We start from the raw sequence: 21,651 nt of genomic DNA, 5'->3' as shown, positions 1-21,651 counted from the left end.
AAAAGGAGCGTGTCGCGGTTGGACGCTACCGGCGTTGGCGAAGTGACAGTGTTAGTGACACAAGGATTCCTTTCAGGTTCAGAGATGTAAGTGTTTAACTGTTTACATCTTTCTTAGGCGAGATTAATCGCCAAAATTGACTGATACTTTGATTGATTGGTTGACTGGTAGAGAATGCCGCATGGTATTAAGTTCGCCTTTTATACATTAAGATGTTCTATTGTGCAATAAAGTTTAAATAAATAACAAATAAAATTGCATCATTAGTTTAATTGACAATTATGCCAGTTAGGGATAGGAACTATCCTTCCTATCCAAAGATTTAGAATTCTGATAAGGATCTCATTAAATCTGATACTACCATATTGTGCTTTAAATAAATCCTTTTTTTTCTTGGTACGTTAAATTACACGTAACAATAAAATAAAACAAAATTAGATCAAACCACGAAACAAGTAGCATTTATTTCTGAGCTTTAGTGTGTTGAGTTTAGCGCGGGACCTACCTATACCTCGTTTTTTAGCATTAGTAGAAAATCTTGACGTGTATTTTTATTGGAAAACACTTGAAAAATAAGTCACAGCAAATTATGTAACAATTATATAGCAAGGATATATAATAATTATATTGACATTCTTTTGGTTTCATAGTTTCATATCATAAGTAACAGTTACTATTTTTTTAAAGCATTTTTCAATAAAAGACATGTAAAGATTGTTTACCATTTTTCTAATGCTAAAATTCCGGTAATGTGTAATACATAGGTACATAAATTACCGGTGACTTTAGCAGAGCAATTTTCCAATTTGTATGAAATACTGTTTGTTCCTGCATTTACTTTTTTTTAGTCTTACGCAGAAACGATAAATGGTAACAAAATAGCTGTCCCACGGAAATTTGAGCGCCCGATGCGTCACGCATGCGCGTATTATTAATACCTACTCGTGCAAATGTAAAACCTTCCATACTAAATCGTAAAGATCCGGAACAGACACGTTGGCCCGTATTATAAGTGGACAGCGGCAACATATTTGTCGGCATTCGTGAAACTAAAATAAGTTTTTGGCAAAAATTACATTTTTGGTACAAGCTTTTATCGCTGACTGTACTTTTCTTACACGACAGACAACTAATACTCATCGAGACAATTCTAAAAACCCCTAACACAATTAGGTTGCGTTGTTTCATCACAGAGTTCCTATGGCCACCTCCTGTCTCCATCATCAGATCAGCTCGATGGTACCATAATATTGCATTGTCACCCGACTTACATGTGTATGCAAAATTTCAGCTCAATCGGAAACCGGGAAATGGATCAAATTTAACTTGCAAGATTCCATTACATAGTTACATACAGGTCGACCTAATAAAAGCTTGTTAATGAAATAAAAAAAAAGCGGCCAAGTGCGAGTCGGACTCGCCCATGAAGGGTTCCGTATTTAGGCGATTTATGACGTATAAAAAAAAACTACTTACTAGATCTCGTTCAAACCAATTTTCGGTGGAAGTTTACATGGTAATGTACATCATATATTTTTTTTAGTTTTATCATTCTCTTATTTTAGAAGTTACAGGGGGGGGGGACACACATTTTACCACTTTGGAAGTGTCTCTCGCGCAAACTATTCAGTTTAGAAAAAAATGATATTAGAAACCTCAATATCATTTTTGAAGACCTATCCATAGATACCCCACACGTATGGGTTTGATGAAAAAAAAATTTTTGAGTTTCAGTTCGAAGTATGGGGAACCCCAAAAATTTATTGTTTTTTTTCTATTTTTGTGTGAAAATCTTAATGCGGTTCACAGAATACATCTACTTACCAAGTTTCAACAGTATAGTTCTTATAGTTTCGGAGAAAAGTGGGTGTGACATACGGACGGACAGACGGACAGACGGACAGACGGACAGACGGACAGACAGACAGACATGACGAATCTATAAGGGTTCCGTTTTTTGCCATTTGGCTACGGAACCCTAAAAAGCGGCCAAGTGCGAGTCGGACTCGCCCATGAAGGGTTCCGTATTTAGGCGATTTATGACGTATTAAAAAAAAACTACTTGCTAGATCTCGTTCAAACCAATTTTCGGTGGAAGTTTACATGGTAATGTACATCATATATTTTTTTTAGTTTTATCATTCTCTTATTTTAGAAGTTAGGGGGGGGGGGGGGGGACACACATTTTACCACTTTGGAAGTGTCTCTCGCGCAAACTATTCAGTTTAGAAAAAAATGATATTAGAAACCTCAATATCATTTTTGAAGACCTATCCATAGATACCCCACACGTATGGGTTTAATGAAAAAAAAAATTTTGAGTTTCAGTTCGAAGTATGGGGAACCCCAAAAATTTATTGTTTTTTTTCTATTTTTATGTGAAAATCTTAATGCGGTTCACAGAATACATCTACTTACCAAGTTTCAACAGTATAGTTCTTATAGTTTCGGAGAAAAGTGGCTGTGACATACGGACGGACAGACAGACGGACAGACAGACGGACAGACAGACGGACAGACAGACAGACATGACGAATCTATAAGGGTTCCGTTTTTTGCCATTTGGCTACGGAACCCTAAAAAGCGGCCAAGTGCGAGTCGGACTCGCCTATGAAAGGTTCCGTATTTAGGCGATTTATGACGTATAAAAAAAACTACTTACTAGATCTCGTTCAAACCAATTTTCGGTGGAAGTTTACATGGTAATGTACATCATATCTTTTTTTTAGTTTTATCATTCTCTTATTTTAGAAGTTACAGGGGGGGGGACACACATTTTACCACTTTGGAAGTGTCTCTCGCGCAAACTATTCAGTTTAGAAAAAAATGATATTAGAAACCTCAATATCATTTTTGAAGACCTATCCATAGATACCCCACACGTATGGGTTTGATGAAAAAAAAATTTTTGAGTTTCAGTTCGAAGTATGGGGAAGCCCAAAAATTTATTGTTTTTTTTTCTATTTTTGTGTGAAACTCTTAACGCGGTTCACAGAATACATCTACTTACCAAGTTTCAACAGTATAGTTCTTATAGTTTCGGAGAAAAGTGGCTGTGACATACGGACGGACAGACAGACGGACAGACGGACAGACGGACAGACAGACAGACAGACAGACATGACGAATCTATAAGGGTTCCGTTTTTTGCCATTTGGCTACGGAACCCTAAAAAGCGGCCAAGTGCGAGTCGGACTCGCCCATGAAGGGTTCCGTATTTAGGCGATTTATGACGTATTAAAAAAAAACTACTTACTAGATCTCGTTCAAACCAATTTTCGGTGGAAGTTTACACGGTAATGTACATCATATATTTTTTTTAGTTTTATCATTCTGTTATTTTAGAAGTTACAGGGGGGGGGGACACACATTTTACCACTTTGGAAGAGTCTCTCGCGCAAACTATTCAGTTTAGAAAAAAATTATATTAGAAACCTCAATATCATTTTTGAAGACCTATCCATAGATACCCCACACGTATAGGTTTGATGAAAAAAAAAATTTTTGAGTTTCAGTTCTAAGTATAGGGAACCCCAAAAATTTATTGTTTTTTTTTCTATTTTTGTGTGAAAATCTTAATGCGGTTCACAGAATACATCTACTTACCAAGTTTCAACAGTATAGTTCTTATAGTTTCGGAGAAAAGTGACTGTGACATACACGGACAGACGGACAGACAGACAGACAGACAAACAGACATGACGAATCTATAAGGGTTCCGTTTTTTGCCATTTGGCTACGGAACCCTAAAAATGAATAGTACTTACTTAAGTAAAGCATTAATCGCGATTGTAAAATGTCATTCAATAGAACTTGCTAACTATGTAAACAAAAGTTACTAGTAAATTGACATTCAGTGTCAATTTTAGTATGGCGGTTTGTTTACATAGTAAGTTCTATTGAATGACAGTTTAGTGTAAAATACCTACACTACACATCAGTGGTCACATGGTAAAACAAATGACAGACTAATAGTTTATTCCCCTCTTCTATTCATCCCAGTTTTGTGCTACATCTGCAGGTCACTAAAAAGTCGCTAAAAAGGAGTCTAAGTTATCTCGCTATCGCTGATAACGTTGGAAGTTCTGGTGGCCTAGCCAAAGTGACAATCGCTATCGCTTCGCTATCGAATCGCTTTGTGTCTCTCTATCACTCTTCCATATTCGTGCGACAGTGACAGTTGCGTTTCGATCGCTACGGAGCGTTAGCGATTGGCACGTTGGCTACGCGGCCAGTATATCCAGAATGTTGAGCGTTGTCAGAGTATGGCAAACGCCAGTAGATCCTTTTTATACGTTTGATCCTTAGAAACTACAGGGGCGAGGGGGGATGGGAGACCATAAAAATTACAATTGTAATGATTTAAGTGACAATTTTAACACATCTTCATTGTAATTTTGTAAATCGCAATCTCAGATCTGAAATGTGCTGAAGAATGACAAAACATAAAACTAACATCGGTTCTAACCTTGGACCCCCGTAAAATACGGATACGGGGCAAGAATTTCGGAATAAACGATTTTGTAATATCCTAATTTTACAATGTCTGTAACAGGTTACTTTAAGCTTGCCTATTTTAGCTTATAAATTTCTTTGGGAAATATGTAGTTACCTAAATATTTCCTCTAAATATTTATTTCTTGTAATATAAAGGGACAGCAGAGATTTTACTAATTCTTGTATTATAAATAATAATGTATCTCAATGACTCACGCGAACCTATTTTAGTTGTTTAATCTCATTTTAAACCACACGAAATAAACATTATTTATTTATTTATTTAAACTTTTTTGCACAAAGAAAGAAAAATGTACAAATGGAGGACTTCATGCCAAAAGGCATTCTCTACCAGTCAACCATTGGGTCACACACATTGGGTGGGTTTATTGTTTTTTATGTATGTAGTATACGCAAGCTCGATCCACACCATACCAAGAACGCAATTCCTCATTGTTATTATTTGACAGCCCGTGGGATGTGCAATTTTGCAATATGGCAGCCATGTCAAGAAATATTCTAAATCAAATCAAATAATTTGTTTGTTAAAATACAATCAATTGGATGTTGTCAAATACATTACTGAAGTAAGTATATTCAGCCTGCTAGTGCGCATGCAAATCTTATACAGTGAAAATAATGTGTATAAAATAATAATTAAGATAGTATTTTCCTATTAACTATGACCAGATTTTTTATGATAATTATGCAGCATGTAGCAACAACAACAAATACTAAAAGGTACGGAATCTTCGGTGGGCGAGTCGGATTCGCACTTGTCCCGGTTTTTAGGGTTCCGTAGCCAAATGGCAAAAAACGGAACCCTTATAGATTCGTCATGTCTGTCTGTCTGTCTGTCTGTCTGTCTGTCTGTCCGTCTGTCCGTCTGTCCGTCTGTCCGTCTGTCTGTCCGTCCGTATGTCACAGCCACTTTTCTCCGAAACTATAAGAACTATACTGTTGAAACTTGGTAAGTAGATGTATTCTGTGAACCGCATTAAGATTTTCACACAAAAATAGAAAAAAAAACAATAAATTTTTGGGGTTCCCCATACTTCGAACTGAAACTCAAAAATTTTTTTTTCATTAAACCCATACGTGTGGGGTATCTATGGATAGGTCTTCAAAAATGATATCGAGGTTTCTAATATCATTTTTTTCTAAACTGAATAGTTTGCGCGAGAGACACTTCCAAAGTGGTAAAATGTGTGTCCCCCCCCCCCCCCCCCCCCCCCTGTAACTTCTAAAATAAGAGAATGATAAAACTAAAAAAAATATATGATGTACATTACCATGTAAACTTCCACCGAAAATTGGTTTGAACGAGATCTAGTAAGTAGTTTTTTTTTTATACGTCATAAATCGCCTAAATACGGAACCCTTCATGGGCGAGTCCGACTCGCACTTGGCCGCTTTTTTTAAAGACTAGTCGTATATTGGCCATGGCATTAGCTATGTAGTATAAAGTTGAATTTTCCTAAGATTTTTTAAACGTCTATATTATAACTAAGTTCAAGGACACACAGCTGACCTCTTGAAAACAAATAATATGCAAAGAGACAATACCACAAACGAGAAACAATAGAGAAATAACTAATTTTCAAATGTTATGTTTGAAAAAAATACTAATTGTATCCTTGAAGCCTGTAAAAAGCTCATTAACCCAGTCAAATACCCAGCAAAAAAAAGTTAGGACATTACGAATTCATTGAAAGTTACTCAATATAAAACAAAAATGTAAATATTGTATTGTATTATTTAATTTCCCGAAATGATAGAGACAATGATTTGTTTTTTGAAATTCCATGAAATATCTAAAATAACGATAGGTATATAATGGCACTCGTTACAATTACTTAACCTCTCGTGAGCCTGAACGCGGATCCACGTTAGTAGGTATTGAACTCTAATTAACAATTAATTAGAATTCAATACATACTGCGCGGATCAGGTTAATTAAACATAAATTCTTAATAAATGTACACAATTTTATTGGTAATGCAAGGTTTGAAAATAAACATGGAATATAACTATGCTTAGGCACGGGATTGACATAAGACAGATGGGTGATAAAAATGGGTACTTATAATGATTTTATTGTGTGTTGACAGTTTAATTGCGTCCGCTCAGTCATTAAACAACTTATTATATATCATGACTTGAATAAAGGAACTAAAATATTCTCGGTAACTACTGTCTAAGTGTAAGTGTAAGGCCTGAGTGGACGCTCGAGTTGGGCGTGCAGCGGGGTGGGGCATGCGGCGTGCTCGTTAAACAAATGCAAGCGTATAGGAGCGGCCTTTAGTGCACGCTGCTCAAATTACTCCTGACCCCGACGCCACGCTGCACGCCCCGCCGAACGCTCAGATTCAAGCGTCCACTCAGGCCTTACACTTATGGTGATGGACAGGTGTTTAGGTTCTTCTTTTTAGGGTTCCGTAGCCAAATGGCAAAAAACGGAACCCTTATAGATTGGTCTGTCCGTCTGTCTGTCCGTCCGTATGTCACAGCCACTTTTCTCCGAAACTATAAGAACTATACTGTTGAAACTTGGTAAGTAGATGTATTCTGTGAACCGCATTAAGATTCTCACACAAAAATAGAAAAAAAAAACAATAAATTTTTGGGGTTCCCCATACTTCGAACTGAAACTCAAAAATTTTTTTTTCATCAAACCCATACGTGTGGGGTATCTATGGATAGGTCTTCAAAAATGATATTGAGGTTTCTAATGTCATTTTTTTCTAAACTGAATAGTTTGCGCGAGAGACACTTCCAAAGTGGTAAAATGTGTGTCCCCCCCCCCCCTGTAACTTCTAAAATAAGAGAATGATAAAACTAAAAAAAATATATGATGTACATTACCATGTAAACTTCCACCGAAAATTGGTTTGAACGAGATCTAGTAAGTAGTTTTTTTTTAATACGTCATAAATCGCCTAAATACGGAACCCTTCATGGGCGAGTCCGACTCGCACTTGGCCGCTTTTTTTTATACACTTTTTGTAACATTACCGTCGACTACTAGAATAAACCGTTGTATGCCATGACTCCTGAGTCCTGACCCTAATATTTTCATCCTTTGGCCAAAAATAATGATTGTTAAATGGCACCTGTATAGACCAGCGGTTCTCAGTCTTTTTTTTGACGGAACCCTTTTGGAAAGCGAAATACTTGATGGAACCCTACAATAAAACAATAGTTTTTAGAAGTGTATTTCTTTATTAATAAGCATAATAATTATGCTTATTAATAAAAAATACACTGCAGGGGTGTCGCGGAACCCTTTGAGAATGGCTGGTATAGTCGTATAGACAATAGTACATTACGATACAAGTGCGAAAAGGTAATTCGCAACTCGTGTCGATTTAAAACACTCGCTTCAGTCGTGTTTTAATTCTTACTTTTCGGACTTATATCGTAATGTACTATTACATAACACTTAAATTTACTAGCCTCAGTCTGATGGCGTCAACAATATAGCTATATGTATATAAAAAAACATTCAAACAAAAATAGAAAACGTTATTGGTATGGGTACAGAGTTCTCGTGACAAGAAGCCGGGTCGCATCAAGAATGCTCAAGAACGCTGTCACTGTGCTGCCCATACTAATATAACAAGGAAAAATAAATAAAAGAAAAATGAACCAACGCTAGAAAATCTGCTTTAAAAAACCGCTGCGGTGCCACTTATCTACTACTCGTAGGTATAACATACCTATATATGTAAAAGGACATTTAAAACCAAATTCGGCCTATACAGCCACAATAGGCCTTACAACAATGAACAAACTTATTTCATGGTCCCATCTTAAATGCCGGCAACGCACTTATAATTATAACCCCTCTGGTGTTCACAAATTTGACTAATTACTACCTACCTACTTATACTTAGGTACCGTACTGTAAACCTGGCTTAACAAACACTTCACATGCCGAATTTGTAAAAAAATGTTTTTTTAAGGTAAACGTTGATTATGATTTGTTAGTACATAACAAGACAAACATATTACGGGTAGGCATGTCGTTAAAACATGTCAACTTGTTTTATCAACCTTTATCTTTATTACACAAAACAGCAATGCACAATGATGTACAAAATGGTAGGCTGAATGCTACGTATATTTAATTTTCATTGCCAAAAAACATCAAAGTTCAATCACATTCAAAATAGAGCAAAATCGACTATTTTTTTAGGGTTCCGCAGTCAACTAGGAGCCCTTACGGCTCGGCCACGACATTGAACGACTTGCGACGGCGGCAGCGATAACCATAGGTTGGGGCGAGACACAGCGATCGGACCTTTCGTTACCACCTATTTATTAACAAACATAATTAACAAACATTTTAAAATTGCTGCAGTTTTCCAGTTTCCTAAAATACCTTTGGTTTTTCATAAATATCGCTATGGATTATTTATTGTGACCAGACATGCAAAGTCCCCGATTGAAAGTAAGTTCCAATGGCATACGTCTATTGCTTTAATTACGAGTAAGTAGTATTTTCCTCGTATTAGATCAATGAAAAGTAAATGGCACCAAGCATCATTTAATCCTATACTTAAATAATCACATATACAGCTTGGCAAGAAAGAGTAGAAATTAAAAAGTGGCAACATTGTAGTGTCGTTCCTTTCAAACCAATTTATATAAGAAAACGGGACGACACTAGTGTTGTCACTTTTTAATTTCTACTTTTTTTTGCCAAGCTGTAATTCTATACTAATAGCCCCGCCCCAGTTTAGCCTATTGTGACGGAACCCCACACTGAGCATGGCCCGACATGCTCTTGGACAGTTTTTTTCTGGATGTAGTTTAATTAACTAGGTAATGTAATGTTATATAAAAAAACACGTTGTTATTCCGTACATCGCCAGTCATACCTGAAACAATAAAATATATATGTTAACTATTTAATTAAAATATCATGTGTATTTATATATATTATTTCATAAATCATAATTACCACAATAATAAAACAAAGTTACGCGCGTATATCATCATTTCTCTTTAATGAAATTTCCATAAATGTTTAAGAATTTTAAGTCAAAAATGTGACAGATACGTAGAAAGTGGCGCCCTCATTTATTTTCTACTACATTGTGTATTTTATGTCGCACTACTGTATGTTAGATGAAGATCATCTATCTTTAATTTAAAGCGTTAAAGAGGTGCTTATTCAAATGCTTCCTGCTTTTTAATAATATAAAAAGCGGCCAAGTGCGAGTCGGACTCGCCCATGAAGGGTTCCGTATTTAGGCGATTTATGACGTATAAAAAAAAACTACTTACTAGATCTCGTTCAAACCAATTTTCGGTGGAAGTTTGCATGGTAATGTACATCATATATTTTTTTTAGTTTTATCATTCTCTTATTTTAGAAGTTACAGGGGGGGGGACACACATTTTACCACTTTGGAAGTGTCTCTCGCGCAAACTATTCAGTTTAGAAAAAAATGATATTAGAAACCTCAATATCATTTTTGAAGATCTATCCATAGATACCCCACACGTATGGGTTTGATGAAAAAAAAAATTTTGAGTTTCAGTTCGAAGTATGGGGAACCCCAAAAATTTATTGTTTTTTTTCTATTTTTGTGTGAAAATCTTAATGCGGTTCACAGAATACATCTACTTACCAAGTTTCAACAGTATAGTTCTTATAGTTTCGGAGAAAAGTGGCTGTGACATACGGACGGACAGACAGACGGACAGACGGACAGACGGACAGACAGACAGACAGACAGACATGACGAATCTATAAGGGTTCCGTTTTTTGCCATTTGGCTACGGAACCCTAAAAATGACCTGTTTTGCTAAATAGGAAAATTTCATACATTTTTAACTTAATAATTCCTACTCGTAAAAAAATATTACTTGAACATGGCAGCCGCGCCTCAACTTCACTAATTCCAGCCAGCTATGAAAGAACTTGAGCTTTTAGAAAAAGATAAGAGAATGTCTCGATTCGCGCTACGGGCCTACGGGGCTACTGCCCTCGGGTGAGACTCAAGGACACAGTCCTATAAAACATATAAATTACTTATTAAAATAAACCAGAACAGTGACACGTGAGCAAGACTATCCGTGTTGTGTGTAAGTTAGGGGGCCCACTGATTAACAGTCCGCCGGACGGTATCGGCCTGTCAGTTCCGACAAAATTTTGACAGTTCCGAACAACTGACAGGCCGATACCGTCCGGCGGACTGTTAATCAGTGGGCCCCTTTACAATCAATTGTTGTCCTATCAGGTTGAATTTACGGGTCCGCTTTATATTTGTAGGGGGTCGTGGGTCGGTACTTATGGGTACATAAAAATTTACAAGCGAAAGTTTCACGTGAGGAATCTTATTGGCCATTATATGCCCGGCTTAAGAAGAATTTTAGTATTTCCAATATATTTAATACAAGGTGTTTTACACGAAAGCGGAGCCATTTTTTTTTATTACTTGTTTCTGTGTGACTTTACTGTAATCAAGTTTGATATTGGAAAATAAACAATTTTATAATACAATACCTACCTGTATTGTATGGAAAAAATTACATAGAATCACAGAATAAGTAATAGTATTATCATACAGAACGGACACGCACCGCCCCGCCCCGATTCGGATTACCTCGCCCGCGACATGAATGTGTGCGTAAGGCTGCTTACAGACGAGCGACAGTACGCGACACACTGTCGGCGACGGTCGCTGACGACCGCCTGCGACGGCTATCGGCGACGGTCGGTGATAGCTGTCGCGGCGTCGCTCTTGTGTCACGCAGTTGTCGATGTGTAGTTCAAGAGATACTACGTATTTTCTTTAAACCATAATGCATCAGCATCAAAATCGTCATTACTCATTTTGAAAAAGAAAATACGTGCTTTTTCTTAAACTACACATCGAAGACTGTGTGCTGTGACACAAGAGCGACGCCGCGACAGCTATCACCGACCGTCGCCGACCGTCGCCGACAGTCGCCGACCGTCGCCGACAGTCGCCGACCGTCGCCGACAGTCACCGACCGTCGCCGATAGCCGTCGCAGGCGGTCGTCAGCGACCGTCGCCGACAGTGTGTCGCGTACTGTCGCTCGTCTGTAAGCAGCCTAAGTCGCTCTACTGAGATTCCGTCAGGATTCCGTCAGAAACTCAATGACGCGTGTACAAACGTGCCGCGCACACATATAAACGCAAATCATTTTTGATGTATGGCGTGTCCGCCCTGTGATAGAATAGAACACAATGTTGTATTTTAAAACCGGTGTCCGACACGTGCCGCTGTTTGCCGACCCCTACCTGCCGAGTCAAGATCATTGACATTTGATGCTCGCAATAACACGTTCGATAACTTTATAATAATATTAATAATTTAACATAATTATGCGAATTGTCATTTGCATAACTTGTGCAAGAATACACAAAGCCCTGCTTATAACGATGACACGTGTCATTTCTGACATGATAATGAAAAATTGATAATAAAGGCAATTAATGACACCAATAATATGAATTTTATTACGTTAGATTACCTGTTTCATTAGCATATTACTTAGATAGTGTATAAGTATGTATTTTTAGGTATGTCTAGAAATTTACAGGAAAACCACTCAAATAATAAAAATACCTATTCATTTTTAACCGACTTCCAAATCTAAAAGGAGGAGGTTATCAATTCGGTTGTATGTTTTTTTTTATTAACCGACTTCCAAATCTAAAAGGAGGAGGTTATCAATTCGGTTGTATGTTTTTTTTTATTTTTTTTTATGTTTGTTACTCCATATCTCCGTCATTACTGGACCGATTTTGAAAAAATTTTTTTTCATTGTATGTATATGCATACAGATTGGTCCCGTTTTTGTCAAAACCCGGTTCTGATGATGGGATCCATGAGGAATCGAGGGAACTCCTCAAATCTTAAAGGCATACATATAGTGATTTTTGTGTTTTTATCAACAAATCAAGCATATACATTCAAAAAAGTGACATTTGATGAAGTGGAACTGCTGATGATGATCAGAACGGAACTCTTCAACGACGTATAGTACACGTTTGACGATTTGTCCTCTTCGTTATGTTTGTTAAGCAAGTTAAGTTTTTAATCCACATTTTTGTCAAGCTCGAGTTCTGATGATGGGATCCATGAGGAATCGAGGGAACTCCTCAAATCTTAAAGGCATGCGTATAGAGATTTTTGTATTTTCATCAAAAAATTAAGCATTTTCATTAAAAACTGTCGCATTTGATGCAGTGGAACTGCTGATGATGATCAGAACAGAACTCTTCAACGACGCATAGTTCACGTTAGGCGATTTGTCCTCTTCGTTATGTTTGTTAAGCAAGTTAAGTTTTTAAGCCAAATTTTTTTCAAGCTCGAGTTCTGATGATGGGATCCACAAGGAATCGAGGGAACTCCTCCAATCTTAAAGGCATGCGTATAGAGGTTTTTGTATTTTCATCAGAAAATCGAGCATTTTCATTAAAAACTGTCGCATTTGATGAAGTGGAACTGCTGATGATGATCATAACGGAACTCTTCAACGACGCATAGTTCGCATTTGGCGATTTGTCCTTTTCGTTATGTTTGTTAAGCAATTTAGGTTTTTAGGCACATTTATGTCAATCTCAAGTCCTGAACATGGGATCCATGAGGAATCGAGGGAACTCCTCAAATTTTAAAGGCATATGTATAGAATTTTATATATTTTCATCAGAAAATCAAGCATTTACATTAAAAACTGTGGGATTTGATGAAGTGGAACTGCTGATGATGATCAGAACAGAACTCTTCAACGACGCATAGTACCTACACGTTTAGTGATTTTGAATTTCGATTTTGACTTGGACTGGGCCCCGGACTTCGGACTCGGACCCGTACTCGGACTCGGACCCGGACTCGGATCCGGATCCGGACCCGGATCTTGACCCGGAAAACCACTATGATACTTAAACTAAAAAAACACTATGATTACCATAAAATGCATAGGTACATATTACCAAATAAAGTATAAGCGCCGTTATGTGGGTTAGGCTAGTAGTTAGAGAAGTCGGTTTTTTTCTATTAAAGATTATGTTACACATTTTACATAAATACTGTGCGACATACATATGTCAAAAGTGCATTTTTAAACGTTCATATAATTTCAAACATTTTTATTTCAAAGTCGCGTGTACTCTTTGCTAAAACAATAAGAAAAAGAAAATTGATAGACCAATACAATAGAATTAATTAATTTGAGACTAATTACAGGTCCTTAATTGCGTAATTAATTTGTTCAATTAACTCAAAAACGTCTGATTTGGTTGAAATAGGGCACAGATAGTAAGAACCGGGAATACAGGACACTTTATATCCCAGAATGCATCCCATAAATATGCGGTGAAAATAAGTGTCAGATTATACGAGAGTTCTGCAAGGGTTGGAGGAAAAATGGGAGGGAGGGATTCTACTCGAACAAAGTCATGGGAAGAGGCTAATTATTTATAATAAGTAATAGACTAAAATATACACGCACGTCACTTGTCTTTTCCATTAGTCCCATAAACTTTGTTGTGCTTCGAAGTTTTCTTTTTATCATCTGGTCGTCCACTCCGCATGTAACTATGTAATGGAATCTAAGGTAACTAATTTAACCATCTTCCAAGGATCGTAGCGCATAAAAATTGGCAGCTGTATGTAGTTCTGATGACAATACAAAAATATGGTACTGTCGAACTGATCTGAGGATGGAGACAGGAGGTGGCCATAGGAACTCTGTGATGAAACAACGCAACCTAATTGTGTTAGGAGTTTTTAAGAATTGTCTCGATGAGTATTAATTGTCTGTCGTAAGAAAAGTACAGTCAGCGATAAAAGCTTGTACCAAAAATTAAATTTTTGCCAAAAACTTATTATTTAAGCAGTTACGTCTAAGAAATTTCGCGTTTAGTAGACACACTCAAATAATAATCTCTCGCCTTCGTCATTTAACAATCGGATCGCGTGAATAATTTCATTTGCATTCCTGCGTCATAGCGTCTACTCCAAGGGCGAGGGCAGCATCGAGATATAAATTAAACCGGAAAGTAATTAAACTTCGCATACGCACATTTGTTTATTTATATCAGCATTTATAATATCTGGGAGACCGAGCTTTGCTCGGACAACATAAAAACTCAAAAATGCGCGTTTAAATTTCCCAGAGATAAGACCTAGCTAGATCGATTTTTCGCCCCCGAAACCCCCCATATAGTAAATCTTATCGAAATCGTTAAATGCGTGTCCGAGATCCCCGAAATATATATATAAATAAATAAATATTTATATATAAATAAACAAGAATTGCTCGTTTAAAGGTATAAGATTAGGTTTATATTAATTGTATACCTAATATGGAAGCACAGCTTGGCATTTAGCATTTATTAATATTTGACACGATAGGTATAAAATTGTTAAGCTGTGGTAGCTGGGCGAATAACTTTCAAAGCGGAGGTTCAATATGAATAGGCTCATACATTTTTCTCGGAACTTATCTAATACCTTTAAACGAGCAATTCTTGTTTATTTATTTATTTATATATATATTTCGGGGATCTCGGAAACGGCTCTAACGATTTCGATGAAATTTGCTATACGGGGGTTTTCGGGGGCAAAAAATCGATCTAGCTAGGTCTTATCTCTGGGAAAACGCGCATTTTTCGAGTTTTTATATGTTTTCCGAGCGAAGCTCGGTCACCCAGATATTAACTTATAAGCGAAACAACATTCGGTTAAGGAAAACATGAGAAAACTGAACCCCTCTGTGAGGTCAGAGGACAGTTACTTTAGTAATATTGTGCCTTAACTGATTCTTATCAGACGGTCACATTTATAGTGCTTTAATATGCAATTAATTAACTTTTACACAGAGTATTATTCAGCCACTAACTGTGACTGTAATAAGACTGGCTAAAATAATGAAATCGATCAATTTTCCTCTTTGCACCATTTGTGTCATTCAATAGAATTTGCCAACTATGTAAACAAAAGTTACTAGTAAATTGACATTCAGTGTCAATTTCAGTATGGCGGTTTGTTTACATAGTTAGCAAGTTCTATTGAATGACACTTTACATTATCTCTGTTTGGTTCATAATTTATATCATACTTGAGTTGCATCGAACCAAGGGGCCGAATTATGAATTTCGAACGTTCGAATTTAAAAGAGAGTGGTCGAAAATATAATAATCGTACACGAAAATTTGTCACGATTTTTTTCGCATGATCCTAATAATTCTGGTTTTTGCAAGTCACTATTCGACCGTGTAGTGATTGACTACCTATCGATAATAAGGACTTTATGTTTCAATCGAAAACTAGCTAATCTAATGAACACAAAAAATCTCATAAATTAATTCCTTTATGATTTATATTTTTATTGGCGGCATATAATACAAATGTGACTAAAATTGTGGATTCCTACTTTCTCCTGATAGAATTGAATACGAGTGGTCAATACCTCTCGATTCTCTCTCTCAAGTCGGGATTCAAAAATCGGCCGCCTGGCTTAGAGTTATCCATCGGCCATCGGGTTTTCCGCGCCAAGACCCAAGACCCAGTATATGACGCACATCCTCGTCATAGGTTAGGACCTAAAATCATGATATGTACGTCACAGAACCAAACATAATATTATTACTGAGTAACGACAGTCTCATCAAAATATACCGACATACGAGGTGTTTTTTTAAACAATTCATGCATAATTAAATATATTTGAAAATATTTGTCTGACAAACCGTACGTTATGTATAGTTATGAAAATTCAACGAACGTATCTGTCAATTTTCGGGGGGCCATGAACTCGAGAGTTCATGGCCAAATTTGATTGTATGAATAGAAAATACGTATCAATAGCGTGAGATCGAAATTGGCATTGTTTTTAGGGTTCCGTAGCCAAATGGCAAAAAACGGAACCCTTATGGATTCGTCATGTCTGTCTGTCTGTCCGTCTGTCTGTTCGCCCGTATGTCACAGCCACTTTATTCCGAAACTATAAGAACTATACTGTTGAAACTTGGTAAGTAGATGTATTCTGTGAACCGCATTAAGATGTTTACACAAAAATAGAAAAAAAAACAATACATTTTTGGGGTTCCCCATACTTAGAACTGAAACTAAAAAAAAATTTTTCATCAAACCCATACGTGTGGGGTATCTCTGGATAGGTCTTCAAAAATGATATTGAGGTTTCTAATATCATTTTTTTCTAAACTAAATAGTTTGTGCGAGAGACACTTCCAAAGTGGTAAAATGTGTCCCCCCCCCCTGTAACTTCTAAAATAAGAGAATGATAAAATTAAAAAATATACAGTGTGGAAAGATAAGTCGGGCCCTGAAGGGAAACCACCTTAAATCCTTAAGCTGGCTCATTTTACTTAATGGCGGCATTCCTTTATTTTTAAAAAGAAACAAAACTGCATTCAAAGTATTTTTCTTTTTTTCTTCAATTTGGCTTGTCTAAAAAAATCTTGAGTAAATATTACATTTTATGGATTTTTTGTACGACAGACGAGTTTAAGACCTAATGTTTCTTGGAGAAATGTTATCATTAACATTAACTGTATCGACTAGTAGAATAAAATTGCGAGTTTTTATTTTTTGGAATTTTTAGTCGGTTCGAGTCCCGGGCGAGGCAAGTGAGTTGTAGAAAATCTTTGAATGCAGTTTTGTTTCTTTTCAAAAATAAAGGAATGTCTCCTTTAAGTAAAATGAGCCAGCTTAAGGATTTAAAGTAGTTTCCCTCCAGGGCCCGACTTATCTTTCCACACTGTATATGATGTACATTACCATGCAAACTTCCACCGAAAATTGGTTTGAACGAGATCTAGTAAGTAGTTTTTTTTTAATACGTCATAAATCCCCTAAATACGGAACCCTTCATGGGCGAGTCCGACTCGCACTTGGCCGCTCTTTACACCTAAACACAAGGATTTATAAATAGGCATAGGTACCTTACTGTAAAAATATTTTTTAAATATAGGTATGCCACATCCAATTCTACACCTAAATAATAATAAATGGTATCAGACTTGCTTACATCAAATCATTACAATAGATAAATATGCAATAACATATGTATATCGCTGACATATCAAAATCGTTTAAAGATAACAACATTGCAATAGATCAATAGAATTTTTGCGTAACATCAATTTTGATATAATATAATGCACCACCTGCCTGATTTACTCAGAAATGCCGCCCGTCCTTCGCTTCGTCATGTAAGTTTTCCATTATAATTAAAACGCATTATAATATGATAAAATAATCTATAAATGGTGCTCTTACTTAAAAATGCAATATAAAACTGACAACGATTCTAGTAGGCAAATTATAAAACATAATGCAATTATATATGCATGTAATATGTGCATTTATATTGAATTGAATTATTGTATTTGTAATCATAATCATTTATTTGTACTCCGACTCTCCGAGTAATATTACAGTACCTAGTCAACTACTTAGTCAATTTGGTGTTCGTAGCTAACAGATGTTTATCATTTTATCAATGATGCAGATGTTATATGCCAGATTAATGAATTCATCTTTATTTTCATATATTTGATATTGTATTGTCATGAATTTACATAATAGGTGATGCATTTTCTTGATGTTCGCAGGCCTATCTCACTCGGCCATGGCTATAGCAAAACGTTTATGGAATTATACTTAAACAGATACTTCTTATGTCATCAACATCAACGCCCAGTTTCCTGCGTCAAACGCGTTTAAATGTGTAATTAGGTTATTCCCATGTCTACCACGCTATGTATATCAGAAACCTAATGCAATTGTAGACCTTGTTCTCATACCATAAGTTACACTATTGAATGAGTTTTTAAATGCAGATACGGTTGATGTGTTGGGCATAGTTGAAAGCATCACTTAGTTAGCAAGGTTGCTCTCTAAACCTTATATTAGGCATCACTTGCATCGTTTGAAGGTACAAATTGAACTTGAAACTCAGCCAGGCGTGTATGCGCGAGTATAAGCTGTAATTACTTAGTAGAAATTAGAGATAGACATCATGGATGAACTAGAAGCATGACGTCGAAGTCATGATCATGAAAACGGTGTTATAGGTATACCTAAGTAGCAACTATCAACTCATGTTAAATATATGACTAGATTAGGCCTGATAAATTAACATTTTAATTACCTATTTCCAACTTTTTGAAACAGGTGTTTTAGCAATTTGTTGTCAAAGTCACAAAAACTGAATGGTCAATAAATTCAGAGACAATATAATTAATAATGTTTTGTATTCGTTTCAGATGAAACATCAGCGCGCGCTGATCGCGGCAGCACTATGGATTTTGTTCGCCGCCTCCGCCGCGGACGGCCAGCTCGTGAACCCAGTGACCTCTCTGGCCAACTTCCTGAACGAGGGCGGCCACCAGTACGACAACGAGCCCCCCGACCAGACCGAGCTGCTCCAGGAGTACGACTACATCATCGTCGGCGCCGGCACCGCCGGCTGCGTCTTAGCTAACAGGCTCACTGAAGTCAAAGAATGGAAAGTTTTACTAGTAGAGGCCGGAGTCAACGAAAACTTTATCATGGACATTCCGCTGGTCGCTAACTACCTACAGTTCTCGTCTGCCAACTGGAAGTATAAAACAAAAGCGTCGACAAAGTATTGCGCCGGGTTCGAGAACAAACAGTGCAACTGGCCCCGTGGCAAGGTAGTGGGAGGCTCCAGTGTGCTAAATTATATGATTTACACCAGGGGATCACCCTACGACTACGACAACTGGAAAGCGATGGGTAACGAAGGCTGGGGATGGGACGACGTACTTCCTTATTTCAAAAAAGTAGAAAACTTCAACATACGTTCATTTAACGACCCCAAATATCACGAACAGGGTGGCCACGTTAATATTGAACATTCGCCTTATCGTACTACAAAAGGAAAGGCATGGGTAAAAGGAGCCCAAGAGTTAGGTTTCAAATATGGCGATTATAATGGTCCTACTCCTGCCGCGGTATCGTTTTTACAGCTGTCTATGAAAAATGGAACACGCCACAGTTCCAGTCGGGCCTACTTGCACCCTATTAACGGAAGAAAAAATCTTCACCTATCAAAAGGAAGTCTAGTGACCAAACTAATTTTAGATGACAGCAAAACCAAAGTAATAGGTATAGAATTAGAAAAACATAATATGAAATACACAATATTAGCGAAAAAAGAAGTAATCTTATCGGCCGGAGCTCTTAACACACCTCAACTGCTGATGTTATCAGGAATAGGACCAAGAAGTCATTTGGAAGAAATGAAAATACCTGTAATAAAAGATCTAGCAGTTGGTTACAACCTGATGGACCATATTGCCGCTGGAGGGGTACAGTATATAGTACGGCCACAAAACGTATCTATATCTACAGAATACATATTTAATCATTTAGATGTGGTTTTTAAATGGATGAAAACACATAAGGGACCACTGTCCATACCTGGAGGGTGCGAAGCTCTAATTTTCATGGATTTGAAAGACAAGTTCAATACCACGGGATGGCCCGACATGGAGCTGTTATTTATAGCCGGTGGACTAAATTCGGACCCATTACTGCGCAGAAACTTCAATTTTGACGACCAAATATTTACTGACACCTACGGTCCGCTTGGCAGAGCCGAGACATTCATGGTATTTCCCATGTTAATGAGGCCGAAATCGCGCGGTAGAGTAATGCTACAGAGCAGAAACCCTAAAGCTCCGCCTTTATTGATTCCAAATTATTTTGAAGATCCAGAAGATCTGCAGAAAATTGTGGAAGGGATAAAAGTTAGTATTCAAATAGCGCGACAACCTTCGATGAGGAAAATGGACACAAAGATGTACGACGTACCGATAGAAGAATGCTTACAATATGGTCCCTTCGGAAGCGATGCATACTTTGCGTGTCAAGCGCGGATGTTTACGTTTACAATCTACCACCAGAGCGGAACTTGCAAAATGGGACCAAAGAACGATCCGACAGCTGTAGTGGACCCTAGACTAAGACTATACGGAATTCAAAATTTAAGAGTGGTTGATGCCAGTGTTATGCCTGTAGTACCGTCGGGGCATACGAATGCCCCCACTTTTATGATAGCGGAAAAAGCAGCAGATATGATCAAAGAAGATTGGGGTAAATGGAGATGACCGATATTATTAGCTGTTACGAGTAAGTAAATTGTTATAGTAAATTTTTGGTCACGACTTTCGAGGCAAAAACTGTGGTGATTATGGGGAATTAACATTATAGGAGTCTCTCTAGACTGACAATGTTTGGTTTGGTATGTAATGTTCTTGTTGAGCAAGTTTATGGTATATGTCGTTATTCATAAAAGTTCTACAAGCCTCAAAAATCTATTCACAAAATGTAATCGTTTGTCCTCTATTAACCATTAGACATAATTAAGAGTGACAATAAAATCATTTGGCCATTTTGTTTACGGGGTAGTAATACTTAACACAAACTCACTGGAAAGAATTACATAAGTACCTATAATGATAATGTACTCTGGCACTATTACTCTAGGACTAGGACAAACGACTTCTTGACTTGACTTGAGGTAACTCAACTGTGATGAAAAAGTAATTTAGTGTTAGTGTTAGTTTAGTGTTATAAGTGTCTTGGCATAGGTAATAATAGCTGTAAATGTATTTAGTAACTGATAAATATTTATTGACACTAATTATTTGTATGTTCATAATCAAGTATTGTAAGTATTTATTTATTTATTTATTTAATCTTTATTGCACATAAGAGAACACACTGTACAAAAGGCGAACTTAATGCCATAAGGCATTCTCTACCAGTCAACCTTTAGGCAAAGCAGATAAGTTGTAGGCGGTGCAAAAAATATGTGGTATAGATGAAACAATTACGTACGTGTACGAACACAATACAATCATAAGAAATACACAGACATAAACATATATAAATATATACACACATATATATATACATACATATACATACACATACATATGAAGTATGAACAAAAAACGTAATTTATTTCGTATTTTTAAGTAGAAAATATTATAAACACAAAATGTTTGAAACCAAATAAACAAATGTCATAAAGCGATGACTTATTTATTTATTAACCTAAACAATAACTCTTTAAGCGGTACTAAATTTTAGGAGAAAACAAGTAAGTAA

The 21,651-nt window shown here is 36.8% G+C and overlaps 2 protein-coding genes across 3 annotated transcripts in view; one reads left to right on the top strand and one right to left on the bottom strand.

The window, feature by feature from the left end:
• The window catches only part of LOC134656893 (flotillin-2), a 384,591-nt gene that overhangs the window by 314,414 nt on the left and 48,526 nt on the right, over nt 1–21,651 (bottom strand). The gene's annotated exons all lie outside the window — the stretch shown is intronic.
• LOC134656870 (glucose dehydrogenase [FAD, quinone]-like) lies at nt 17,564–20,711 on the top strand. Its single transcript, XM_063512403.1, has 2 exons — nt 17,564–17,720; nt 18,777–20,711. The coding sequence occupies exons 1-2, from the start codon at nt 17,667–17,669 to the stop codon at nt 20,643–20,645; spliced, it is 1,923 nt and encodes a 640-aa protein (XP_063368473.1). The 5' UTR covers nt 17,564–17,666; the 3' UTR covers nt 20,646–20,711.

Source organism: Cydia amplana, chromosome 19, assembly GCF_948474715.1.
Source record: "Cydia amplana chromosome 19, ilCydAmpl1.1, whole genome shotgun sequence".
In the NCBI taxonomy this organism is placed as follows: Eukaryota; Metazoa; Arthropoda; class Insecta; order Lepidoptera; family Tortricidae; genus Cydia; species Cydia amplana.
This window is presented reverse-complemented; position numbering and strand designations above follow the sequence as displayed.

Coding starts and splice junctions, on each gene's coding strand:
- LOC134656870 (XM_063512403.1), top strand. CDS start 17,667: ATGCACCACCTGCCTGATTTACTCAGAAATGCCGCCCGTCCTTCGCTT. Junction 17,721..18,776: donor CCCGTCCTTCGCTTCGTCAT/GTAAGTTTTCCA, acceptor TATTCGTTTCAG/ATGAAACATCAGCGCGCGCT.